Source organism: Balearica regulorum, chromosome 6, assembly GCF_011004875.1.
Source record: "Balearica regulorum gibbericeps isolate bBalReg1 chromosome 6, bBalReg1.pri, whole genome shotgun sequence".
NCBI lineage: Eukaryota > Metazoa > Chordata > Aves > Gruiformes > Gruidae > Balearica > Balearica regulorum.
Window position 1 is genome coordinate 37,517,358 of NC_046189.1, and position 22,376 is coordinate 37,539,733.

The following is a 22,376-nucleotide window of genomic DNA, read 5'->3' on the forward strand; positions in this document are numbered from 1 at the left end:
TTGAAAGCTGAAGGACAGTAAAGCTTCAATAAAAATCTAACATGTAAAACTGACATTACCTACAATTTTGTTTATTCAAAATGTGAACCCATAACTACAATGGCAGTGACAGTGACACAGATTTTGATTCCAAATTTAAGCTTTTAGAGTTCATCTATATGTGATTACACACTTAAAAAAAAAAAATGACTGATACATCAGAAACCCCAATAATCAAAATAATATTTCTTCATTTGCTATTGTCAATTACCACTTTTGTTTTTCTTCATAGAAATACCCCAAAATACAATAGAAGAATAGAATTTTAAAATATTGCAAAAAAGTATTTTTTAAACATGAATAGTGTTTGCCACTGCAGGAATTAAAGGAAAAACAAGAATACAAAATGCAACCCACAGCCAGCTGACATAGGGATGTAAAATATGATCTTCAAATCAGACTCTTATCCTACAAGCAAACAATTGAATGTCAAAGGATATCAAGATGTATTAAAATCTGCAATAACACTGTAGAGGTGATATGGACACTATAGGTCTGCATTTGCACTAAAGGGCTTTTAGCCAAACTGCATGAATAACAAAGTGAACAGGTTATTACACGTATGAAAATTTATATCAAGGAAAATGAGTTCAGGGAATATTTTAATACACAATGCATGTTGTCTGTCACTGCATTTCAGTTTAAAACAGTCATCAGCTTATTGGTGTCTGGTATTTTGTACATCAGATATTTAGTGACTGTTTAGTGCACTCTACCGAGCTGCACTAAACATCATCTCCATATAAGCAAAGGACAGACTTGGAATTCCATGATTTATTGCAGTGGAGTAAATAAACGATCTTCATCTTGGTATTTCCCTTAAAATCTACTATACAGTTAATAACTTACAAATGAAAACAATTTCAAGCTACCAAGGGGAAAATGAATAACTAATTATGCTTTTGTCAGCATAAAATAAAATTTACCAGTGACACGGCACTCATCACAGCATGTTAACAAACAAAATTCTAACTGCCAAAAAAGATTTAGCAAGGACAAGTTTGTACCTAAGCAGCACTTTGACAGTCAACCCATATGGATAAATTAAGTGCTGAATTACTTTGGAAAGCACAGTCAAGCACAAGGATTAAATAAAATATAATTTATATTCCTGCCTTAGTGGCATCAAAATCTGAATTAATTTAAAATGGCAATAATCAGATTACTAGTAGCAGACTGGTTCAGTTCAGTTCAGAGCAGTCTTGAACTATTTATGGAATTGCAGTTATGCACAAGTAAGTAAAATTTTTACCTGCACAGGTTTTATTTGATTCATCTTCATTATTACCACAATCATTGGCTCCATCACAAAGCCACCTCTTGGGGATGCAGCGATTATTTTGGCACTTAAACTGATCATCAGGACAGCTATGATTGACTGGGGAGAAAAAAAAAAAAAAAAAAAAGAGTTTTTTTTACCTAAGAAAATAATCAGAGAAAACCACCTGAAAATAATACCTTAAATAGTATTCCCTGGTGCTGCAGTTAGTATGGTTATCCTGCATATAGAATCACCATGATATAAAAACTGTTCAGCAAACCAGTCAATTTAAAAATATTGCAGTAGTTCAATCATAAATCAAACAATACATAGTAAAGATCCTCCTATCATACTAATGTCAATATGGAGATCCTCTTCTATTAACTAGTAGGTGATAAAAGGTAGCAGCATTTTACAATGTTGCTATCTCCTTAAAGAAAAATGTTCTCGATCACATTTTATCAATGTGATGAGGTTTACAAACTGAAGTGCCCATAAACAAAACAAACCACCAAAGGGAACAGATGCAAGTAGCTAAGTGCATATCCAAAATACTATACCACGGTGAGCAGGGATTTGCTCAGGTTATAAAATGCTACTAAAATGATGCACCGTCCTGTCAATGGCCACATATCGATCTGCTTTTTACTTACTGTGAAACTGTAGGTGTCAAAAAGTGAAATATGTAACAATGTGTAAAACTGACCAAAAAATCTGGTATTCAAGAGTGACCGAGGTATCTCAAACATGCTTTTGCTAGCTACCAATTATCATGGGAAGGGTGAAGACTGAATGCAGAGGAATTATGTAAATACTACTGGTCTGCTCTTGCAGCTGTACTAAGTGCTAATAGCAGGATCTATTATTAGCAGATCTTGCTAATCTTGATCTACACAAGAGCAGTAAACTACACACAGTTTCAAATGCAGGGTTAAAAATAATCTCAAGCTATTTTCCACGGACTCAGCCATCCACAGCCTCTTTTTTTTTTTTTAAAGTTTAACATATATCTGGAAACAAACGGTATTTAAAATGAAAGGACATCTTGCAGGCTTATCCTTGACATTTCAGTAGCTTTTATCTTTGACCTTTTTACCTATTCTTCCGATTGAAAACAACACAGAGCGAGTGTGATATCAATAGCACATGAACCCTTCATGAGCGTTTTGTGTGGTGGGTGCAAGAACACTGTAAGTAAAGATTAATTAATAATCCTAGCAGAAAAGTATTCCAAGTTTCATAATACTTATGAAGCAACCTAGTTTGCACTGTGACTGGAGAACAAAAATTTATCATCCATGTAATAACATTAAAACTTGAAGACTTTAAAAAAAAAAAAATCTGACTTCCAATACTAGACATAGATATTGTTTTAAATGGTAGTTAAGTTTTTGCTCATATACATTTACTAACATGTGTGTATATTCTATTCATAATTGCAAATATTTCAGACTAACTCAAAAAGAACTACTAAAGTTACTATAGCAACTGCTGAAAAGAGATTATTGTTATCATACTGGCCACTTAAACTATATATCACATCCAGATTTGGGACCAGATTATGGTTTCATTTATATCTGTATAAATACTTTGAGAATTACAAACTTTGATCAATCAACTGGCCTAATTTACACTAATTTAAATGAGAATAAAGTCAACTGTGCCAAAAGATTTTCATTCCCACTGTCTTTATTAGTTCAGCTTCTTACTTAAGTGTAAGAGTCCTTGGTATGAAAATAAAATGTTAGTAAGCACTAGAATTCAGGACTGGACAAATGTTTTGAAAAGAGTCAGGACTGAAATCTGTAACGACTACTACATGGAGCTATCAAAATATATAAATGCAGGAAAAAAAGAAAAAATATGTAACAGCCATACAGAGAAAGATGTAGGCATTACAGAGAATCACAAGCTCAGCATCAGCAACATCAGGTCAGTGTGGAGCAGGTAGGATTTATCCAAGGATGCATAAATGGGACTATCAACCCTCACAAATGTGTTCTCTCAGACTAACTAGCTTCCCAAAGGCCTCAGCAGAAGTACACAGATCGAGTTTTGGACATCCAAACCCCAAAGATCACATGGCAAAGTTCAGAAAAGAGCAATGAAATCTACAAAAAAGCATAATCTACTGGGAAAAAAAAAAAAATAACAGATTAGAGCTGTTTTGTCTCAAAGAGGTAAGAATGAGAGCCAACAGTAAGAGCTTTCAGACACACAGAACAATGCTGCACAGTAGAAGAGTGCATCAATGTCTACAGTTGATAGGAAAAATATAATGTATTTTCATTTCAGTAAAGGAGATTTGGTTTAAAGAAATGATCTAATGACAGAAAAAGGAAGCATTGCAACAAATTGAGTCAGAAAAGGCATTTTCACTGCTGCAACTTTAATTTTATAGCAGGCTACCTAACTATCTTCCAGGAATGACACAGATATGTAATTGGTATGTTTTCTATTATTTTTCATTTCAACATCAGGACTCCTCTACAGTAAAAAATTACAGCTCTAGTAAAACTGTACTTTTAAAGACAAAGTACATTTAAATTTAAATTTAAAATTTTTAATTTGAATTTAAAAATCTAATCTAATTTAAAACTGGAAGTGTGTGTGGGATTGGGGGTTTTTGTTGGTTTTGTTTTGGTTTGGTTTTGGGGGGCGTTTGTGGTTTGGTTTTGTAGGGGTTTTTGTTGGGGTTTGTTTGTTTGTTTTATTTTATTTTGTTTTGTTTTTTAGAAATACATTACAGAAACATTGAAGGTTGGAAGGGACCTGTTCAGGTCACCTAGTCCAATCCCCAGTTGAAGCCAGGCCAACTAGAGCAGGTTTCCCAGGACCATGTCCATGTAAGTTTCAAGTATTTCCATAGACAGAAACTCCACTACCTCTCTGGGCAATCTATTCCAGAGTTTGACTATGCTTGCAGTAAAAAACCCTGTGTTTTCTTGTGTTCAGATAAAATGTCATGCTTTTCAATTTATGTCCTTACCTCTTGTCCTCCTAGTAGGCACTACTAAGAAGAGCCTGGCTTCCTGCTCTTGAGTCCATCTTCTGCCATCTGGTATTTATACACATTGGCAAGTTCCCTACTGAGCCTTCCCTTCCCCCAGACTGAACAACCCCGGCTCTCCCAACTTCTGGGACAGATGTGCCAGTCACTTAACCATCTTAGTGGTCCTTTCCCGGACTCGCTCCAGTAAGTCCCTATCTTTTTTCATACTGGGGAGCTCAGAACTGGACACCATCCTCCTGATATGACCTCATCAATCTGAGTAGAAGGGAAGGCTCACCTCCCTCATCCTGCTGGCGATGCTTTTCCTAAAGCAGCCCAGGATGCTCCTGGCCTTCTATGCCATGAAGTGCATTGCTGGCTAATGGTCAGCCTGTTACTCACCAACAGCATCATCCACAAACTTGCCGAGTGTGCACTCTGTCCAAGTCATTAATGAGGACGTTACTGGCCCCAGCATTAACCCTTGGGCTACACTGCCAGTGACTTAGCTCCAACTGGACATTGTGCCACTGATGACAAGCCCCAAGGTCTGGCTGTACAGACAGTTTCCAATCCACCTCACTGTCCACTTACCTTAATCCTCTGTCAGCTTGTTTATGAGGATGGTATGGCAGACAGTGTCAAAAGCCTTACTAAAGTTGAGATAAACAATATCCACTGCTGTTCCCTCATCCACCAAGCTAGTCACAGCACTACAGAAGGCTATGAGGTTGGCTAAGTGTGACTTCACCTTCATAAATCCATGCTGACTACTCTCAATCACTTTTGTGTCCTTCGTGTCTTTGGAAATGGTTTCTGGGACTAATTGCTTCACCACTTTCCTAGAAGTTGAGGTGAGGTTGGCCCTGCTTTATGAAGGTTGGACTAGAGATACTGTGAGGCTCCTTCCAACCTGAATTATCCTGTGACCCATATAAAAAAAAAAAAAATACAATAATGGAAACAAAGCAAAAACTACAAGCATCTAAAGAATCAAAAATGATGATATCAAAACCAAAAGATGACTGCTCTGTACTATGCTATGAAGCGAGTATATGTGTCATTTGAAAGGACTACTATTATTATATGCAGGAAAAAAGAGAAAATGAAAGATTTACATGAATGACTTAAGGATGATCACTTTTGTTTGACTCCCCTCAGACTGACATAATTTTGTAATTTTAAAAATAAAGTATGAATTGTGGGTTAAAATGCAAAAGCATACATACAGCAAATTTCAGAATGCTCATCACTGCCATCCAGACAGTCATCATCCCCATCACAGCGCCAGCGATCTTGGATGCAGCGCTTGTTGTTACACTGAAACTGTTCAGCTTTGCACAACTGCGGTAGCACTTCTCCATGTTTAACTAGGAAAAATATCCAAGAAGCACATCTATTTTATCAGCTTGATACATACAGAATGCAATACTACCTCTACATAAATAGATATAAATTCTTATTATCACTCTTCAGAACATTTTTTAGTAAACTTTGCATATTTGAGGTAATTCCAGCTGAAGCCTGTAGCAGCATGCATATCTGAGTGTATGGTTGAGGCAATATATTTTTAATGGAAGAACTCAGAACAGAATGGCACTCAAACTGTTTTTTAAATTGGTGCTTAGATGATAGTGTAAAAATATCAGTTTAAAATATTGCAATGCCTCATCACCAGTGAAAAGAAAATATTCTTACAGACACAGACCAAATTCTGGTGCACATTAAAGGACTAGAAGACGATTACTGAAAAGCTGATTCTTGTATCCAAGCAACAACTCAAACACCTGCATTATGCACTGGTACAGACTCGGCAAAGAAGAAAGGATAAAATTCTACTGAGGTAGAATTAAGTAGTGAGCTACAAGCTTATTGATAAATCCAGACAGATACATTTCTCAACATAAGGTTCAGAATGCTTAATGTGTAAATACCACACATCACTCTATGACCCTATGAGGAACACGAAAGTCCTTGGAAAGAGCTGGGCAATGAAGTGTGTTGGGGAAAAAAGCAGGAAACCTGCTTTGTTCAGGTCTGAAAGTGTCTAACCTCTCTTCCTAATGCTTACATTCCATCTTACCAGTGAGAAGTCCACCTTCCAGTATTTTCTGCTAAAAAGAAAAATAGTTTTCTTTAGCAACAGTGATGGCTCTGCCAGCCATGTATTTGGGTCAAATTCAAGGTAATTGCAAGCTCAATAATATTCATCATGTTATGAAATAATCCTTATGGTTTACTCATCTCTGCTAGACTTACTGCTGGAGACCTAAAGTTTTACACACTACACTTCAAGGAACAGATCAATGAGATTAAAAAAAAAAAAAAAAAAAAAAAAAAGAGAGAGAATTTTGAGTAAGTTACAAATATCAGGTCTAAACATTTTTAAAAATATCTGTATCATCCAATGAGTTCTTATTTTTAATTGAAAATCCCACATTTTATTAGTAACAGATTTATTTTTTTATTGGTGTTTCGATGAAGATATCCAAGGAAGAGATTTAAGGAAAAGACAGTGAAATTTGTGCAGTCTGTGTCAGGTCATATTATACACAAATATATCTGCTTGACATGTTTTATGAACGGTTTCAGCACAAACATTTTCTAAGTCAGAGTTCAATTTAAGATACTTAATCCATACAATAATCTGAAACCAGTTTATAGAGATTTAATCATAACATTTTGTGGTATTTCTGATATTCTTTAAAAGAGTTCAATGAAATATTTAAGTTCTTTATCATACCAGACATTCTGAAATATTTTCCAATGCATTTTATCCTCAAATATTGTGTATTTAATATTTTGTCTTTTTAGAAAAATCTTTATTATATTTAATAAACTGTCTTCAATTAGAATCTTTATTCAAGGAATATTTCTTTGTCTTACAGAACGGCAAAAAGCCTCTAGAAGACTGCACTTTCTTATTTTATTTTCATATTTGACATGATCCCTTAACAGAAGTCTCAACTCAGATATTCTTTAAAAATCTTACTCATGCACGTTGTACTGTTTTCCTCCAAAAGCTGATTATCAGCACAGGCACAAACTCTGCCTCCAGGAATGGCTAAACAAAGAGTGCTGCAGCCTCCATTATTAACACGACATGCATTATCACCTGTGAAAACAGAAAAAGCAACTTTAAAACTAACAGCCATGCTAGAACTAGAGGATTTTTTTTGTTTAGAACGTAAGCACATCAAGAATTTTTTAACATTATTTTCCTCTCATTTTAAGGACAGATTATTCTCACAGCTTTGTTACTACAGGTTATAATATTTAAACAATTTTAGTTACAGGTTGCAATAACCTGTAAGAATAAAAAAAACCCCTACACCATCAGGTCACAACATTTTACCTCCCTTTTTTATGAGGGGATCAAATATTACAAAAATTTAATATCACGCAGCTACATGCACATAGTTGTTTCAAGAAATTAAACAGTATATAAAGGAATGTTTGGAAGTATACTGGCATCTGCACATGTTAAAACAATGTGACTACAAATGCAGACTGAGAAAAAAAGAGAAAGGAAGCATAAATTAAAAGTATAACGAGATCTATGGCAGATAGAATGCAAGGCAGATATTCCACTACTCTTTTCTAAATACATCTGCTATTTCTCTGTTTTCTTTTTCTGTGTTACTGTTTCTTCCCAAAAGCTGTATGCTGTTCACATTAAGATTCTGACAGCTGTCAGGTGTTTTAATCATCTACCAAGGACTGCTGCATCCTTGCTACCTCATTTCTTAGGCAAGTAGACTTAAAATCGATGCCCACTGAAACAAGTGTTACAATTTCTGTTTGGGTCACTTTGGTCATGACCTAATTGCTTAGATGTGCACTGCTGAGGGCATTCAACTTCTGATGACCAAAGCTCTGTTAATTCCAAGTGTTGGTGATAACTATGATCAGGCAAGCTATAAAACTTCATGTCTGCTGAATCTTTAAATTAAAACTATGTTTTTTCATCTTCCTGTCCTAGCAAAAAGCAGGTGTTCCTTCCTCTGCTCCTCCTTTTTATGTGTACAAAACATTCAGCAACTTCCTGGGTTAAAACAGACTCCACACAATTCCCTCTCCTCAAAGTACTACCCCTTCTCTTTTCATAGAAAATATAGTATTATGTTCTCATTATGGTGGCTGCAAACACATATATTAAACTGTCCTGTTAGAGCCATAACTGCATGTGCAGGGAAACATTTTCAAATAATCAAATGAATAATTTGCAAATAATTTAACACTTTGAAATTTTTCAAATTTTAAGATGTACCTCACGATGTCTTACAATACAGACCTTGAGAATTTCATAATAGTCTATTCCTAGACTTTTTTCTGACCCACCATACATCATTTCTCAGAAGCACATGTGCCTACAGTCCATTAAAACCCCATTGAACTTTCAAATAAATTTGTGTAAAATAATTAATACAGAATGCTGTGGGAAGCCACTGTGGTACCTGTACTTTCATTGGGTAGGGTGTGGGGGAGATGGCAAAACCATAGCTGTATAAACAGAGAAAATTGGAATTCTCTGTGAAGTGTGAGAGCTGGATCACAATTTTAGACAGAGCAGCTCCAACAGACTGGGGACTTAAAATACTGTATTGGATCTTGACTTCATGTTTTAGACAATGGCCTAATGTATACAATGTATAAAAATTGACTCCTTTATTAGGTCTCTGCTCACCAAAACCCAAACAATATGAACAAAACATCAAAAGAATAAGGGATGTATTTTCACTTAAATCTTGGAAAATCTCAGGTACACCACCACCTCAGAAAAAGTAGCCTTGAAACTCTCTACATCTTTACAGGGCCAACCATTGTACAAATCAAAGAATTTCAGTAACACAAAGATTTAAGAAGATATCAGAAGCTGCCAAAACAAACCAACCAAAGTATAATCTTCAAAGTGAATCCAAAATTATAGAGCTGTAGTCAAGTAAATTTGCAGTTATTTAATTAAAGAATATACATGAGTTTGTCAGATAACTAAAAAAGAATAAGGCTATAGAATAAAAGACTATTTAAGATAAATATAGAAAACACTTTGAAACCCCACAATGATTCTGAAGCCCAATGCAAGCTTAAAATAAATCAAAATTAAAACACTAGATCAAAGTCAACTGGTCTGCCTTGAAGATGAAAAGTTCCTACTTAACCTCATAATTGGGATGACAAACTACAGCAGAGTCAGTTACTTGCTAAGTAAGTGATAAAAGAGAGGATGACAACAAGGAAAATATCAAGTACTAGGAGTTAAAGAAACAAGATCCTAGGTAAAAGTTTATAAAGTGAGGTTTAAGGAAATCTTCAACCTGAAGGTGCAATGAGACCTTGAGTCCCATCAGTCTCACTGAAGAGACTCCTGGGCTAAAATGTCTGCTGAAATGCAGTACAAGTCTCTTTATTTGAGTAAGCTGTGGAATGTGTTTAGCTACCAAGTATTTATGAAATTAAATTTCTTCAACTGCTGGTCAAAACAGCTATTTTATATAGGTGTTCTTAAAATATTCCCGAAATTTTAAAAGAACTTTCAAAGCTATTATCATATTTTTTTCAGATTTTGTCAGCTTTTAAAACAGCTGCTGCCCTGCCACTTGCATATGATTAAATTAGACTGATTCCATTTTAATTTGCTAAAAAATTAGGCCAGAGCTAAGACAAAAATGTACTTGCATCTCAGTCATCACTCTCAGGAAAAAAAAATAAAATAAAATATGGCAACCATATATATTTGTTTAATCTTCTTAAGATACACAAAATTATTTATTGCTGCTTAGTAATCACTGTACTTCTATGTTTTTCTGAGTATTCATTTATGTTTGTACCTTCCCATAAAGCTAACCTCAAGTACTGCTAAAATTGTATAAGCCTACTTTTACAATCATACTACACCTATGAAGAGCAGCAGCCTGGGGCTCAAGCAGCTCTTCTTTACAATCTGAGGAGTTAAAACATCAATTGATTTCAAAGAAGGCTGTTTTAATTGCTGTAAATGGACTTACACAAGAATTACTTACATACAAATAGCAATCTCCCCTTTCATAGCAGTGGAAATACCCACAGGCCTTGGCAGGTCCAACTCCCATGACTACTATGCTTCCCATCACCTCCCCATTTTTTAAGGTATTCCTGACACACTGTAAACCCAAAGACTACGCCTAAGAGCATAAGATGAATTCTAATCTCTGAAAGCAAGAAAAAAAAAAGTTTCTCTGGAAGAGGAGGATGCCTTATGTGATACAAAGACCGTGAAAAAACACCTCTTCTTAAGGAGATCCCAAACAAGCTTCATGTTTCTACCGGCAGTACTAAGCAAAGCAGGATTGGCACAGTCAAGTATCCTGTAAAAGACCTCCTGATAAAATTGCCAGCCTCAATTCAACTATGACGAAATGAACTGACATGGTTTCTGCTTGTGTAGTCAGTGACAAAAACAGCAGCATCAAACCAATAACCTCAAAATATCAGAGCCAAATGTTTCTAAGGTATGTGTGCATAAGCTGTAAAACATAACTCCTACCATGAAATGAACTACTATGGTTTTCTCTGTACCACATGATTCAGCCTTCATCTTGTTCTTTCAGAAGAAATACACAAACACACAAAATTAGCTTCACTTTCTCTAAAATAAATGCTTATGCTCTTTTGGAAACAATGTAAGATCAACCTCACCGAGCATGACAAAAAGGGAAGATCCTAAAGGCTGCAGTTAGCTTACAAAATTCCAATTGCAATTTCAAACAAAGAAGCATTAATGAGCCAAATTCTCATTCTCAATATTTAAGCTTATTTAGCTAAAAATGTCTAAGGTAATATTTTAGTCTTCAAGTCTCTGGTGTTAGCTTATTTGAAGCTAATGGCAATTGCATTCATTTTTAATTCTCCCTTTTTTCTAAAAAGCAAAGGAAGTTTCTGAGTACTGAATAAAGCAGCAGAAGTATTTATGGCAATCACCATATTTTATCTTAGCAGACACAGTTCAAAGTATTCTGAAGTTTGACCAAGTTGAGGGTAGGTTTGGGGGCAGATTTTGTCTTAAATAAACCCCCCAAAACTCAACAAAAATCCCCAAACACAATATGCTTTTACATGACTTTGGAAGTAAGAAACAGTCCCTGAAAAGCATCTGTGATAAGAGACGCACTGTTACAATGACCTTGACATACTACATTTTGGTTTAGGTACTGAAAATTTAGATGTTAAAATAGCAGAAGAGAAAATTTCAGCATTGCCTCCATACTCATAAAACCAATTACAAGTTGGCTGTTGGGACCTCAGCACTCCCTAATCAAGTAATAATCTCAATGGCTTTCCCTAAGAAAGCCTAGCTGGACATATAAAAATGCTATTCAGCAGGAAAGGGAAAACTTCATATTAATCTGTTGTAAAGAAATTCACCAAGCTTTTCAGTAGGGCCTCAGATAGTTAAGTGAGACATTGTAAAAAGTGGTTTTCCCAAGGAAAAACACACTGGAAAATGTACTTTTATATAGAGAAGTCTTTGTCTTCTCCAAAGAATATTAACTACATATACAACTCTTCAAATATATTCAATTTTAAAATGAAACACAAAATTAAACAACCCTATACGTGCAGATATTACATGCCGAGAATTTTGCCTATACACGTATGCACTTCCAATTTCATACTTTAGCACCATTTTGAAAACTGAACTGTTATCTTCCCTTTATAAATCATCAGTTGTTTTTTTACTGGATGGAAAAAATGGTAAGACTAGACAGAAGAGAAATAATATTTAGTATGCATGGTATATAAAACCTCTGAAATAAACCTATGCAAAATATTTAGCCAGTATATACAAGGAAAATATTCATTCTATTTTATTTTCATATATGTATGAAAGTATTATTTTTCTATACACAGAGAAATGTATATATACTCATTTGGCATATAGATATATGCATATAACAAATATAAAGGCTAAATATTTTCTCTGTATCCATGAATGTTAAATATTTTTTCTAATGTTTTGATTCTATCCACGCTGTACTAGTTTTATCAGTTGCCCTCTAGGACATTCATTGACTACAAATGACAGAGACACAGTCAAATCTTCCAAGGGCTGAGAACAGACATGAATAAGACACTGTACCCACATCCAGATCTGAAGGTGATGATATCATGAAAATAAAATTGAGCTTTATACACAGGGACAATGTACTTGTAAAAGGTCCTGAAAACTTTTAAAAATGAATGAGGAAATAAATAAATAACCAAAATCACTGTTTTAACAAGCACATTTTAACGTATCTGTACTAAGTAGCTGTGGTGGGTTGACCCTGTCTGAGGGCCAGGTGCCCACCAGAGCCGCTCTATCACTCCCCTCCTTCATTAGACAGGGGAGAAAAGGTGCAACGAAAAAAAACTTACGGGTCGAGATAAGGACAGGGAGAGATCATTCACTAATTATCATCACAAGCAAACCAGACCGAACTTAGAGAGGGAATTCATCTTATTTATTCCTAAGCAAAACAGAGTAGAGGAATGGGAAACAAAACCAAATCTTAAGACACCTCCCCCCACCCCTCCCATCTTCCCGGGCTCAACTTCACTCCCAGCTTCAACCTCCGTCCCCCCTCAGTGGCACAGGGGGACGGGGAATGGGGGTTACGGTCAGTTCCTCACGCGGTGTTTCTGCCGCTTCTTCATCCTCAGGGGGAGGACTCCTCTCATCGTTCCCCTGCTCCAGCGTGGAGTCCCTCTCACGGGAGACAGTCCTTCACCATCTTCTCCAATGTGAGTCCTTCCCACGGGCTACAGTCCTTCATGAACTGCTCCAGCGTGGGTCTCTCCCACGGGGTGCAGACCTTCAGGAGCAAACTGCTCCAGCGTGGGTCCCCCACAGGGTCACAAGTCCTGCCAGCAAACCTGTTCTGGCGTGGGCTCCTCTCTCCACGGATCCACAGGTCCTGCCAGGAGCTTGCTCCAGCGTGGGCTTCCCACGGGGTCACAGCCTCCTTCAGGTGTCTCCACCTGCTCCGGCGTGGGGTCCTCCAGGGGCTGCAGGTGGAATCTCTACACCCCCTCATCCTCCCTCCACGGGCTGCAGGGGGACAGCCTGCTTCACCATGGTCTTCACCACGGGCTGCAGGGGAATCTTGCTCCAGCGCCTGGAGCACCTCCTCCCCCTCCTTCTGCACTGACCTTGGTGTCTGCAGATGTTCTTACATCTTCTCACTCCTCTCTCCGGCTGCACAAGCGCTTTCTAACTGTTTTTTTTCCTTCTTAAATATGTTATCACAGAGGCGCTGATTGGCTTGGCCTTGGCCAGCGGCGGGTCCGTCTTGGAGCCGGCTGGCATTGGCTCTATCAGACACAGGGGAAGCACTTCTGGCAGCTTCTCACAGAAGCCACCCCTGTAGCCCTCCTGCTACCAAAACCTTGCCACGCAAAACCAACACAGTAGCATTGGGATAAATGGTGAAATTTACATTTTGGGTTTTTTGGGTTTTTTTTTCTGTTTTGTGGTGGGTTTTTTTGTTTGTTTGGGGGTTTGGGGTTTTGGGGGTTTTTTTGTTTACGTACAGAATCAAAGGTAGCAGAATTGCCAATACCTTAGCGTCTCTGATTTTCTATAGAACCGTTGAACTTCAAAACATTCTACTTCTCTAGATCAAAAATAATGTTCTATAGAAATTAATGAGATCTACAGACCTTAGTATTTAATATCGTAATCTTTTAAACAGTATTGTATTTATGTTAATTCCTGATTTTAAATTTTATGTTTTGTAGCAGACATGAGCCAGAACTGTTGTCATTAAAGAGAGCAAATATTCAACAACTCATCTGAACACTGTATGCAGTAAATGGATTCCCAAGTTTTCTTCAGTAAAATACATTTATAAATTTACCTGCATAGTAGCAATTGCAATTTCTAAACTCCACCCATGGCCTTTATCTCATTTCTCTACTGATGTCAGTAGCAACAACTATGTATTTTTCCACTACTCTCAAAGGCTACTTACTTTGATTCTGTGTAACAGCACCACATACTTTCAGGGGATTAAGTCATACAGTGCTGATGTACACCAAGATAGGGGATAAAATTACAAAAAAGAAAAGACAGACAGAATCTATGATCATATTTAGGGAAAGGGAAATGCAGTAAAATATTTTATGGCTATGAACCCATGTGTATATGTTATCTATTCTATTTTGTACTTTCACAGTATCACATTGACACACAAGAAAAATGGCAATAAAGGCAGTGTAAATACACAGAAGAAATTCAGACAGGTATAACACTATGATTCACTTTTTAGCAAGTATGAGATGATCAATTTCAACATCAATGGATTGAAACACCAGAAAGTGTCTTTCTCATGCCATGAGTCACATTCTTTTTTCTATTCTTCTTCATCTAGTCACCTCAAAGTACCAGGATACTGTAAGGGAAAATATCCTTTTATAACAGACCTTTGGAGAAATCATATGTTCTAAATACCTTGCTGTTTACGTGGATCATAAATCTGGAGCCCAAACAATGGTGGTCTCTCACTCCTTAGCAGTGTCACATTCCTTGTAATCAGATCCAACTGGAAAATTGATCCATTCATATAATCTGTCCAGTAAATATAATTTCCATGATGTGACAGTCCAAAAGGATGATTTAAATCTTTTCCATTGTAGACTACCTGCAATTAATTAGTGGTAAGTGAATATTAGCAATGTTAAAACAATTATTAATTTTTCTTAATATACACTGCAAAAAACATAAAATTGGAAATAGGAAAACTGAGATAAACACTGTGCCCAAACATAACAACTTAATGCAATAAAAATCAAATAAAGAGTATAAAGCCATTCTATGCACCAGCATCAATATCTAACTTCAAAACTTCCTAGAAATTCATTTTAAGTGTCCCCTGTCATATAAGGCAGAGGAATGTAGTTAACCATGCAACCATTACATTCAGTAAATATCTACGTTTTTCCTTAGCAAGGAAGCATGGCTATTTACATAACTTTGAGTATCTGTCAAGTATATCAAATATCTGCTTCTTTTAAAGTAAAAAATAGTGTGTATGAGTTGGGTATTTTTGTTGAAATGTGAAGTAAGTGCAGACATTGCTTATTTATTTCTGTGAACTTCCTCTCTAGTTTGTGATAACTTAAAAAAACCCAACAAAACCAAACCAAAAACCATGCCACAGTTTGTTCCTAAAATAAGACAAACTTTCTTTCAGGCACTTTCTACTTCTGGTTTATTAACTCGTACATAAAACTACAAATTACACTCCAAATCTTGTCTTTATTTTATCGGTGGCAGAAATGTTCTAAAACTGTGTCATTTGCTATCACTCCAGTCTCAGGCCTCCTTTCACGAGAATTGCAACTTCCTCTCACAAGAACTTTCAGATAAAGAGGAACAGTTTAAAAATATTTTCAGTCCCTACAGAAGGAAAACAAAACTTTTAAAAGAGTCTAAACTTACCATCAAGTAAATTACAGTAATTAGAATTATTTACTTTAAAAAGACACAGAAAACTGCAGAACTCTAAATCATCTACTTTTGGGAGCCCTGCCTTTATACTTCATCACAGCAGCTGCAGTTTGGAATGACTAAGTTCCCATCTTCTTCTGCTGGCTGGGGTCCTTGCTTGAACTAATGCCCAACAGTGAATTTCTATCTTGCCTCTAGAGAGAAGGAAGCAGTTCATCAGACGCCCTCCCTTGTCTCTATTTAGAGACACAAGCCACTAAAATATAACCACTATGAGGTGACAAACATCGTCCCCTTTTGCCCTTCAAATTTTCTCTTTGGGCTTGGAATTCTTTTGTTCAGAACTCCTCATCTCAGTTAACTGCTTTTGATCAAAATTAATCCATCAGTCAATCATCCACCATCTACTGCTGGAATTTTTGTAGGACTTCCCCACTCCCCAAAATCTTCACTATACTGACACTTACAGAATTAAAGATGCTATTGACCCAGTTATACTTTGACCAAAATGTCCTATAATAAAGAAGAAATTATTCAGCATCAAAAGTAAGTATCTACTAGTTATTTCTGGCCACATCAATTTCATTCAAATGGCTACGCATTTTACTGAAATCACAGGATTAGAGAAAAACACTTTTTTAAAAAACAGAACCATTCCATGACACACCTCAAAATAAAACCTGTAAAGACAGGTGATTCTTATTATTCATCAGTTCTGGTGGGAGGCAAACCCAGCAGTTCTCACTAGTAATCCATGTGTAACCCATGGCAGCTGCAGTTAACCTTCCCAGATCTGTTAGTCCAAGAACTTTTCAGGAAGTCTAGCATTGCTAGTAGACAAGGATCTCTAATTAAAAAATGTCTTTTCTGCCAATGTGTTTGCCCTCCTCTCCCCCTCCATTACACGACCATAACGGATTTGGAGCAAAAGTAGAAGCGCTAAATGTAAATCCTGACCTAGCCATTATGACAAACTGCAACACTACAGCGTTAGTACAGGCTTAACAACAGATGACTCAATATAAAGGATTTTAAAAGGAATATTAAAGCCATACCAGCTTGTACAGGGATGAGTTCCAGGGAGGACTGTGTCTACAGTTACTACTTTCAGTACAAGAGATCTGTGTATTGGCCCATCAAGGCCATCATACACAGGGAATCATGAGTGAAGGATAAGTGAGATGTCACAGGACACACATATTTTGTGACAAAATCCTCCCACAAAAGGACTTAACGCCCACCATTCTCAATTAACAATACATTTTCAGTTGTCAGAGTACTAATTTTATGAAGCAGATGCTAAACCTTCCCCAAATAATCAGAGTCCAGTGTAAGCTTTAACTGTTTCCAGATGTTTGTTCTTTGCTTGTTACTTCGATGAAACAAGACAGCACTTCTATCCAGCTAGTATAGCTGTATCCAGCTAGTATAGTGACAACTAAAACAACCTCTCTCCATCTTTGACTGCACTTGTGGTAATATGCAGAGGGGAAGCACTCAACAAATGCTCAAACGGGACACCGAGATTCATTGAAGCAGCTTATCCAGTAAAGTTAAATGAAAGCCTCTCTCTGGCAGAGCCAAAAGAAGTTTTTTCTCCCTACTGAAAAGCTCTTTGGAGCTGTGTGGCTCAATCACAATGTAACTCACATGAGAAAAATAGATTAAAAACAAAAAATCAACTTTTGTGTCACTTTCTAAAGTGAAAAATTTCAAGCTGCATTATAGTGTCCTACAGGAGACTGCCAACGTTGCTTGTTTCAACAGAGATGACACCAGACTAGCCATGGGGTCATGCCGACTTTAAAAAACTTGAAAAGTATTTTTTAACATAACACAATAAAATCCAGAGAAAGACCATGCCTGTGGCAAAACAGCAGTATTTTTCTTTTACCTTTCTCTCAGTACCATTCAAAAATATCCTTTCAATGTGATCATAATAGGCGTCACACCAGTATAATACATTGGCATGATAGTCCAGAGTTAAACCATTTGGCCATAGCATCTTTGATGTTACAAAAATCTGCCGACTGTAGCCATCCATCCATGCCTTCTCAATTCTTCCCACACTGTCATCTATTTCATCTTCTTCCCAGTCTGTCCAATACATCCAGCTACGAAATTATAAAAATGAACATTCAGATACCATTTTAATCATGTTAATTATACTGTAGACTTTTAGCAGAAGTTTGCCACAGCATATCCACAAGCCAGAGCGACTTTAACTTTTGCATGTTTCATTCCACTGCTATTTCTACAACTGTATTTACTTTCCCTGTGTACTGGTTGCTGCTGAAATGAAACTTTTGGCATTTTGCTCATATTGTAATGAATTCCTTGAATGCCAAATGGGCTAACAGACATGAGAAGTGAAAGAATTAAGATCTTATTTAATCACAGCACAATTACGATTTTTTTTTTTTTTTAAACCAGCAATTTTATTGACTTTGTCACAAAGTTCAAACTTTTACTGGTTTTTTTTTGGCCAAGTCTAATTTGCCTTTATGGTGCAAATCTGCTTTTTATTATGCTTAATACTATCAAAAAAGCTGCAATATATGACTTAATTGCAACCTAATTTAATAGCTACAGGATAACCTTGACATTCTGTGAACTTCACATCCCACATGAAAGCAGCTAAATTACTCAAAAAACTTTATGAGCACTCTGTCTCTCACAAAAATGTTTAGAAAGATAAATGGCTATAAAAAGTATTTTTTAAATAGCTGGTAGGCAATTTTCACATAGTTTTATGGTTTACAGTGCAGCAATGTAGACAGCCAAAACAATTCTGAAAAAGAAGTAGCTATGCTAGTTTGGAAAAATTAAGCAAGCATTGTAGTAAGTAAGGTCAGATGAGTTCTTTGAGCTTTGTCCTTCTCCAAAGGACACTACAGAACACACTCTACATACTTTTTTTCCCCTTTTTTTTTTTCCTTACTGAATTAATCTGATTATCATATTTTACTACAGAATTTGCTGGTGACAACTCTGATTTCAAGAATTTCAAATAAACAACTTGAACTTATACAAAAGCAGAGAGTAGCAAATATGCTAAGAAACACCTCTTTTCTCTTACATTTTTTCCCCAAAGGAAAAATAGGTTCATGGGAAGAAACACATTGAAGCCTATATGTAGTCTATGAAGCGTCTAACAGCATTTCAGATCATATAATGCACGGTGACATCAATATGCTGAAAACATTTGCTAGATAGTAGATGTTTACTTTTAAAGTCAAATCTAGGATTTCAATTATTAAGCATTAAATAGAGGAAAAAACATTCAGATCTTAAATGAATCCTACTTGTTAAAGTCGTCATGATTTAATTGGTATTTATGTGCCTTGCCTTTGATTTCACCAGATTTATGTTTCTGAAATTCTGCAGATTTCTGAAATAACTTGCGTGATCCTAACCCACTTAACCTGTCTGTACTTTGAAGAATAAAGTCCTGGAATTTAAATTCTGAATTTACAGAATAATGAAATGGTGAATTGAAAAACAGTTTTGTTTTCAGATCTTTGTAAATGATGCCAATACCCCTGGTCAAAGATTTTATTCAAATACACTTTTATGTAGAAGTATAATTTGATGAATTGTTTTTTTATATAAAGAATTGGAGAAGATGAAGAAAAAATTGCACCATCATCACACAGATTTACAGATATGCAAATGAACCTTTTTTCATTTCTTTTCGGTCTCTTCCAAGTCAGCCACGAGAAGGTTGTTTTGCCTTCTTTTAATGTTTTTGTAAACAATTGTTAAGAACATCAACCAAGTTTTGCTCCAAGAGACTTACAAACTTCATTGCATGTTTGACTCAAAACCCACTAGGTTTAATCACGGAATTATAAAATGTGCATACACCCAGAATCTCAGGCAGAAATCCAGGTCAATATGGTACTTATTTTATTGGAAGACAAAAAACGTTTTACAAGTATTTACATGACCGCTCAACAGCAATTAGTGAGCTTTTCTCCATTAACTTTTTGTCTGTACTTATTCTAGTTATCATGTCATAAGCTAAAACATGCTTACAGTAACAGACATTTACATTAATGTGCTTTAATTGTATCTCAAAATGCAGTTAATGCTTCTACATTGGTTAAGTCAAGACTAATATTTTCTAAACATAATTAAAATGCCATAATAAATGCTATCCCTCAGGAAAAGCTTCCATGAGAAGTATAATCACGAAGGGCATGCTATTTTATTAGAAAAGTGTTTTGTATAATAGCCCTTTTCAGACAATACATCTTCATACACTATTTCCTGTGCCATGCATTTACTGAGCTGGAAAATTTAACAAAGTAATTGTAGGTATGGTTATGGTTTGTGGTCTGATTTTACATCCTTACTGTCTGACCTTAATTAATTGTAGCCTTTCCACAGTCACTTCCATTCCTCAAAGGACAAGCTCAAAAGTGAAAACCTGATAGTGTAAATACATTCTAGGGCTAGGAAAACAGCAATCAATCCAGCCATACTAGAATTACCTGCCTACATCATTCTCCAGTGACAATTCCCTCGAGAAATGTAACAGTGAATTTTTAGGTAAACCACAACTATGCCACACTAATAGAATGTTCTTTTTATTATGCAGCCTATCACAATTAATTATGCTACCAAGTAATGAAAAGTATCTGTCTCGTTTAGTTTTGTAAACCAATGTGTACAAGGATATGGTTATAATTATCTTCAGAAATTAAGACTTAAAAAGAGAGAAATAAAGGAGAGTATTATAAAATTCACTGGTATTAAAAATACATACAGGTCTGATACACTCAATTTGTTTGAGAAAAAGGTGAATCACATTCAAATTAACTTGGCATAGGTTCAGCAGTGTCTGGGCATACAGGTTCTCCTGAAGGCTTCAGGCAAGAATGCTGCACAGGAATTACAGATATTATAGACTACTGTAGAATTACGGACCCCTACATGATTCTGCAAACCCCATCCTAAGCAAAATTCAATTCTGTATTTATAGTATAAAGACATGCATTAAACAACATAAATTGGTCTACTACATACCCATTGACAGGATCAACAACAATTCCTCTAGGGTGGGACATGTCTCCCTCCAACAAAGTTTTTCTGCTCTGAGCAGCTTTTTCCAGCCTGGCTACAGCAATCGTTTTCCTGTGGCCATCATTTGTCCAATAAAGATTATTTCCAATCCAGTCCACTGCTATACCTTCAACATTATCAAGATCTGTTGAGAGAGAGAGAAGACAGTAATAAGAGATTAATAATATATGCTTATGTTCTAACATTATCCATTAATATAAACAATAGACAATATTTGATCCATGCAGCTAAATTACATTATTTCCTTGAATCTGAATCATATTTGCTGGAATACAATATTAAAATTTGCTGTGTCTGTCAGAATTAATCTTTGCTGAAAACACTCTACACAAGACAAAGACTGGTCATAAAACTTGTGTAAAGTATTAGCCTTCATATGTTAACCATAGCTGACCCTGGGCAAATCACTATTTAACAAAACTTAATTTTAACCTTAAATGGCAGTATCACCCAAGTCAAGAACAGCTTCCAGGATCAGCTCTAGTACTCTAAATTATCTTGCTTTTACCTAAATCACAAGTTCCATTCTTGTGATAGACATTCAGTTTACATTTGTTTCCATTTTGCAAAACATGTAAGGAAGAACATCACAAGAGTCTGAGTTATTCTCCACAGATAAGTACATAAGCAAGCTATTAACATATTAAGCAATACACGAGCAAAGAGCAATGCTCCCACTGGATGTACCGACGGGTTCATGAGTTTGACAGCAGTAGGGCTCCATCCAGAACCAAAATGAGTCAACAATGTTCATTCCATACAGCATGGAGGTTCCCCCTTTTCAGAAGTAGTGAAACAAGTCCTCAAGCAATGAGTTTTCCCACAAGCTTACCCAACACCCTGCAACATTAACTGAGCTCTGCCCTTTCCCACTTGATTCCAATACCTTAACCAGCAGCATAAGGTTTCTCAAAGGTTTTCCATCTCTCTTCATCATACCCTTCTCCTTTTCCTTCAGAAAGATCTCAAAGTCGAAGCGTGTGGGGAGAATTTCCAGTCATTCTCTCCTGGCCTTTGTAGCATTGTGAAGGTTGAGGCACTGCCTAACTTTAGGCATCACCCTTTGCCACGCAGCTGATGTAACACTAACCCTCTTGTCATGCTCATTCTGGTGTGGTCACTCTTCATTTACAGGCTGATCCCTCCATTTGTCAGGCAATACCAGAGGGACATCAATACTGAGGGGAGTCATGGAGCTTGGACCACAGCATTGGTGACCACCACCTTTTCTGGTCCCTCTGCGTCACCTGTAAACATGCTCTAGCAGCCCAAGCATGTCACTTGCCTACCCCCTTTTCCCCAGTCCCTCCAAGTAGCATTCCTCTGGGCAGGAGGAGCTATGGCTTCCCAGGCAGCCCTGGCCCTGCAACACCTACAACCTCTCCCTGCCGCCATTTCCTCAGAGGTGGCTGGGATAGGCCCTGACCAGCCCAGGGCGGTTGGCAGCTGAAACATGGCACCCTGGGCTGAGGGCCGGGATACCGGCTGCTGCCTCCCACTGCCTCCCTCAAGCCGAGGAAGCTGCG

The 22,376-nt window shown here is 36.6% G+C and overlaps 1 protein-coding gene across 1 annotated transcript in view; it reads right to left on the reverse strand.

The window, feature by feature from the left end:
• The window catches only part of LRP1B (LDL receptor related protein 1B), a 742,991-nt gene that overhangs the window by 268,012 nt on the left and 452,603 nt on the right, over positions 1-22,376 (reverse strand). Inside the window, exons 12-17 of the mRNA XM_075757248.1 lie at positions 20,794-20,974; positions 17,657-17,876; positions 14,764-14,953; positions 7,285-7,407; positions 5,522-5,662; positions 1,292-1,417 (exon numbers count right to left, since the gene is read on the reverse strand). Coding sequence (XP_075613363.1) covers positions 1,292-1,417; positions 5,522-5,662; positions 7,285-7,407; positions 14,764-14,953; positions 17,657-17,876; positions 20,794-20,974 — 981 coding nt within the window. The remainder of the gene's footprint in view (positions 1-1,291; positions 1,418-5,521; positions 5,663-7,284; positions 7,408-14,763; positions 14,954-17,656; positions 17,877-20,793; positions 20,975-22,376) is intronic.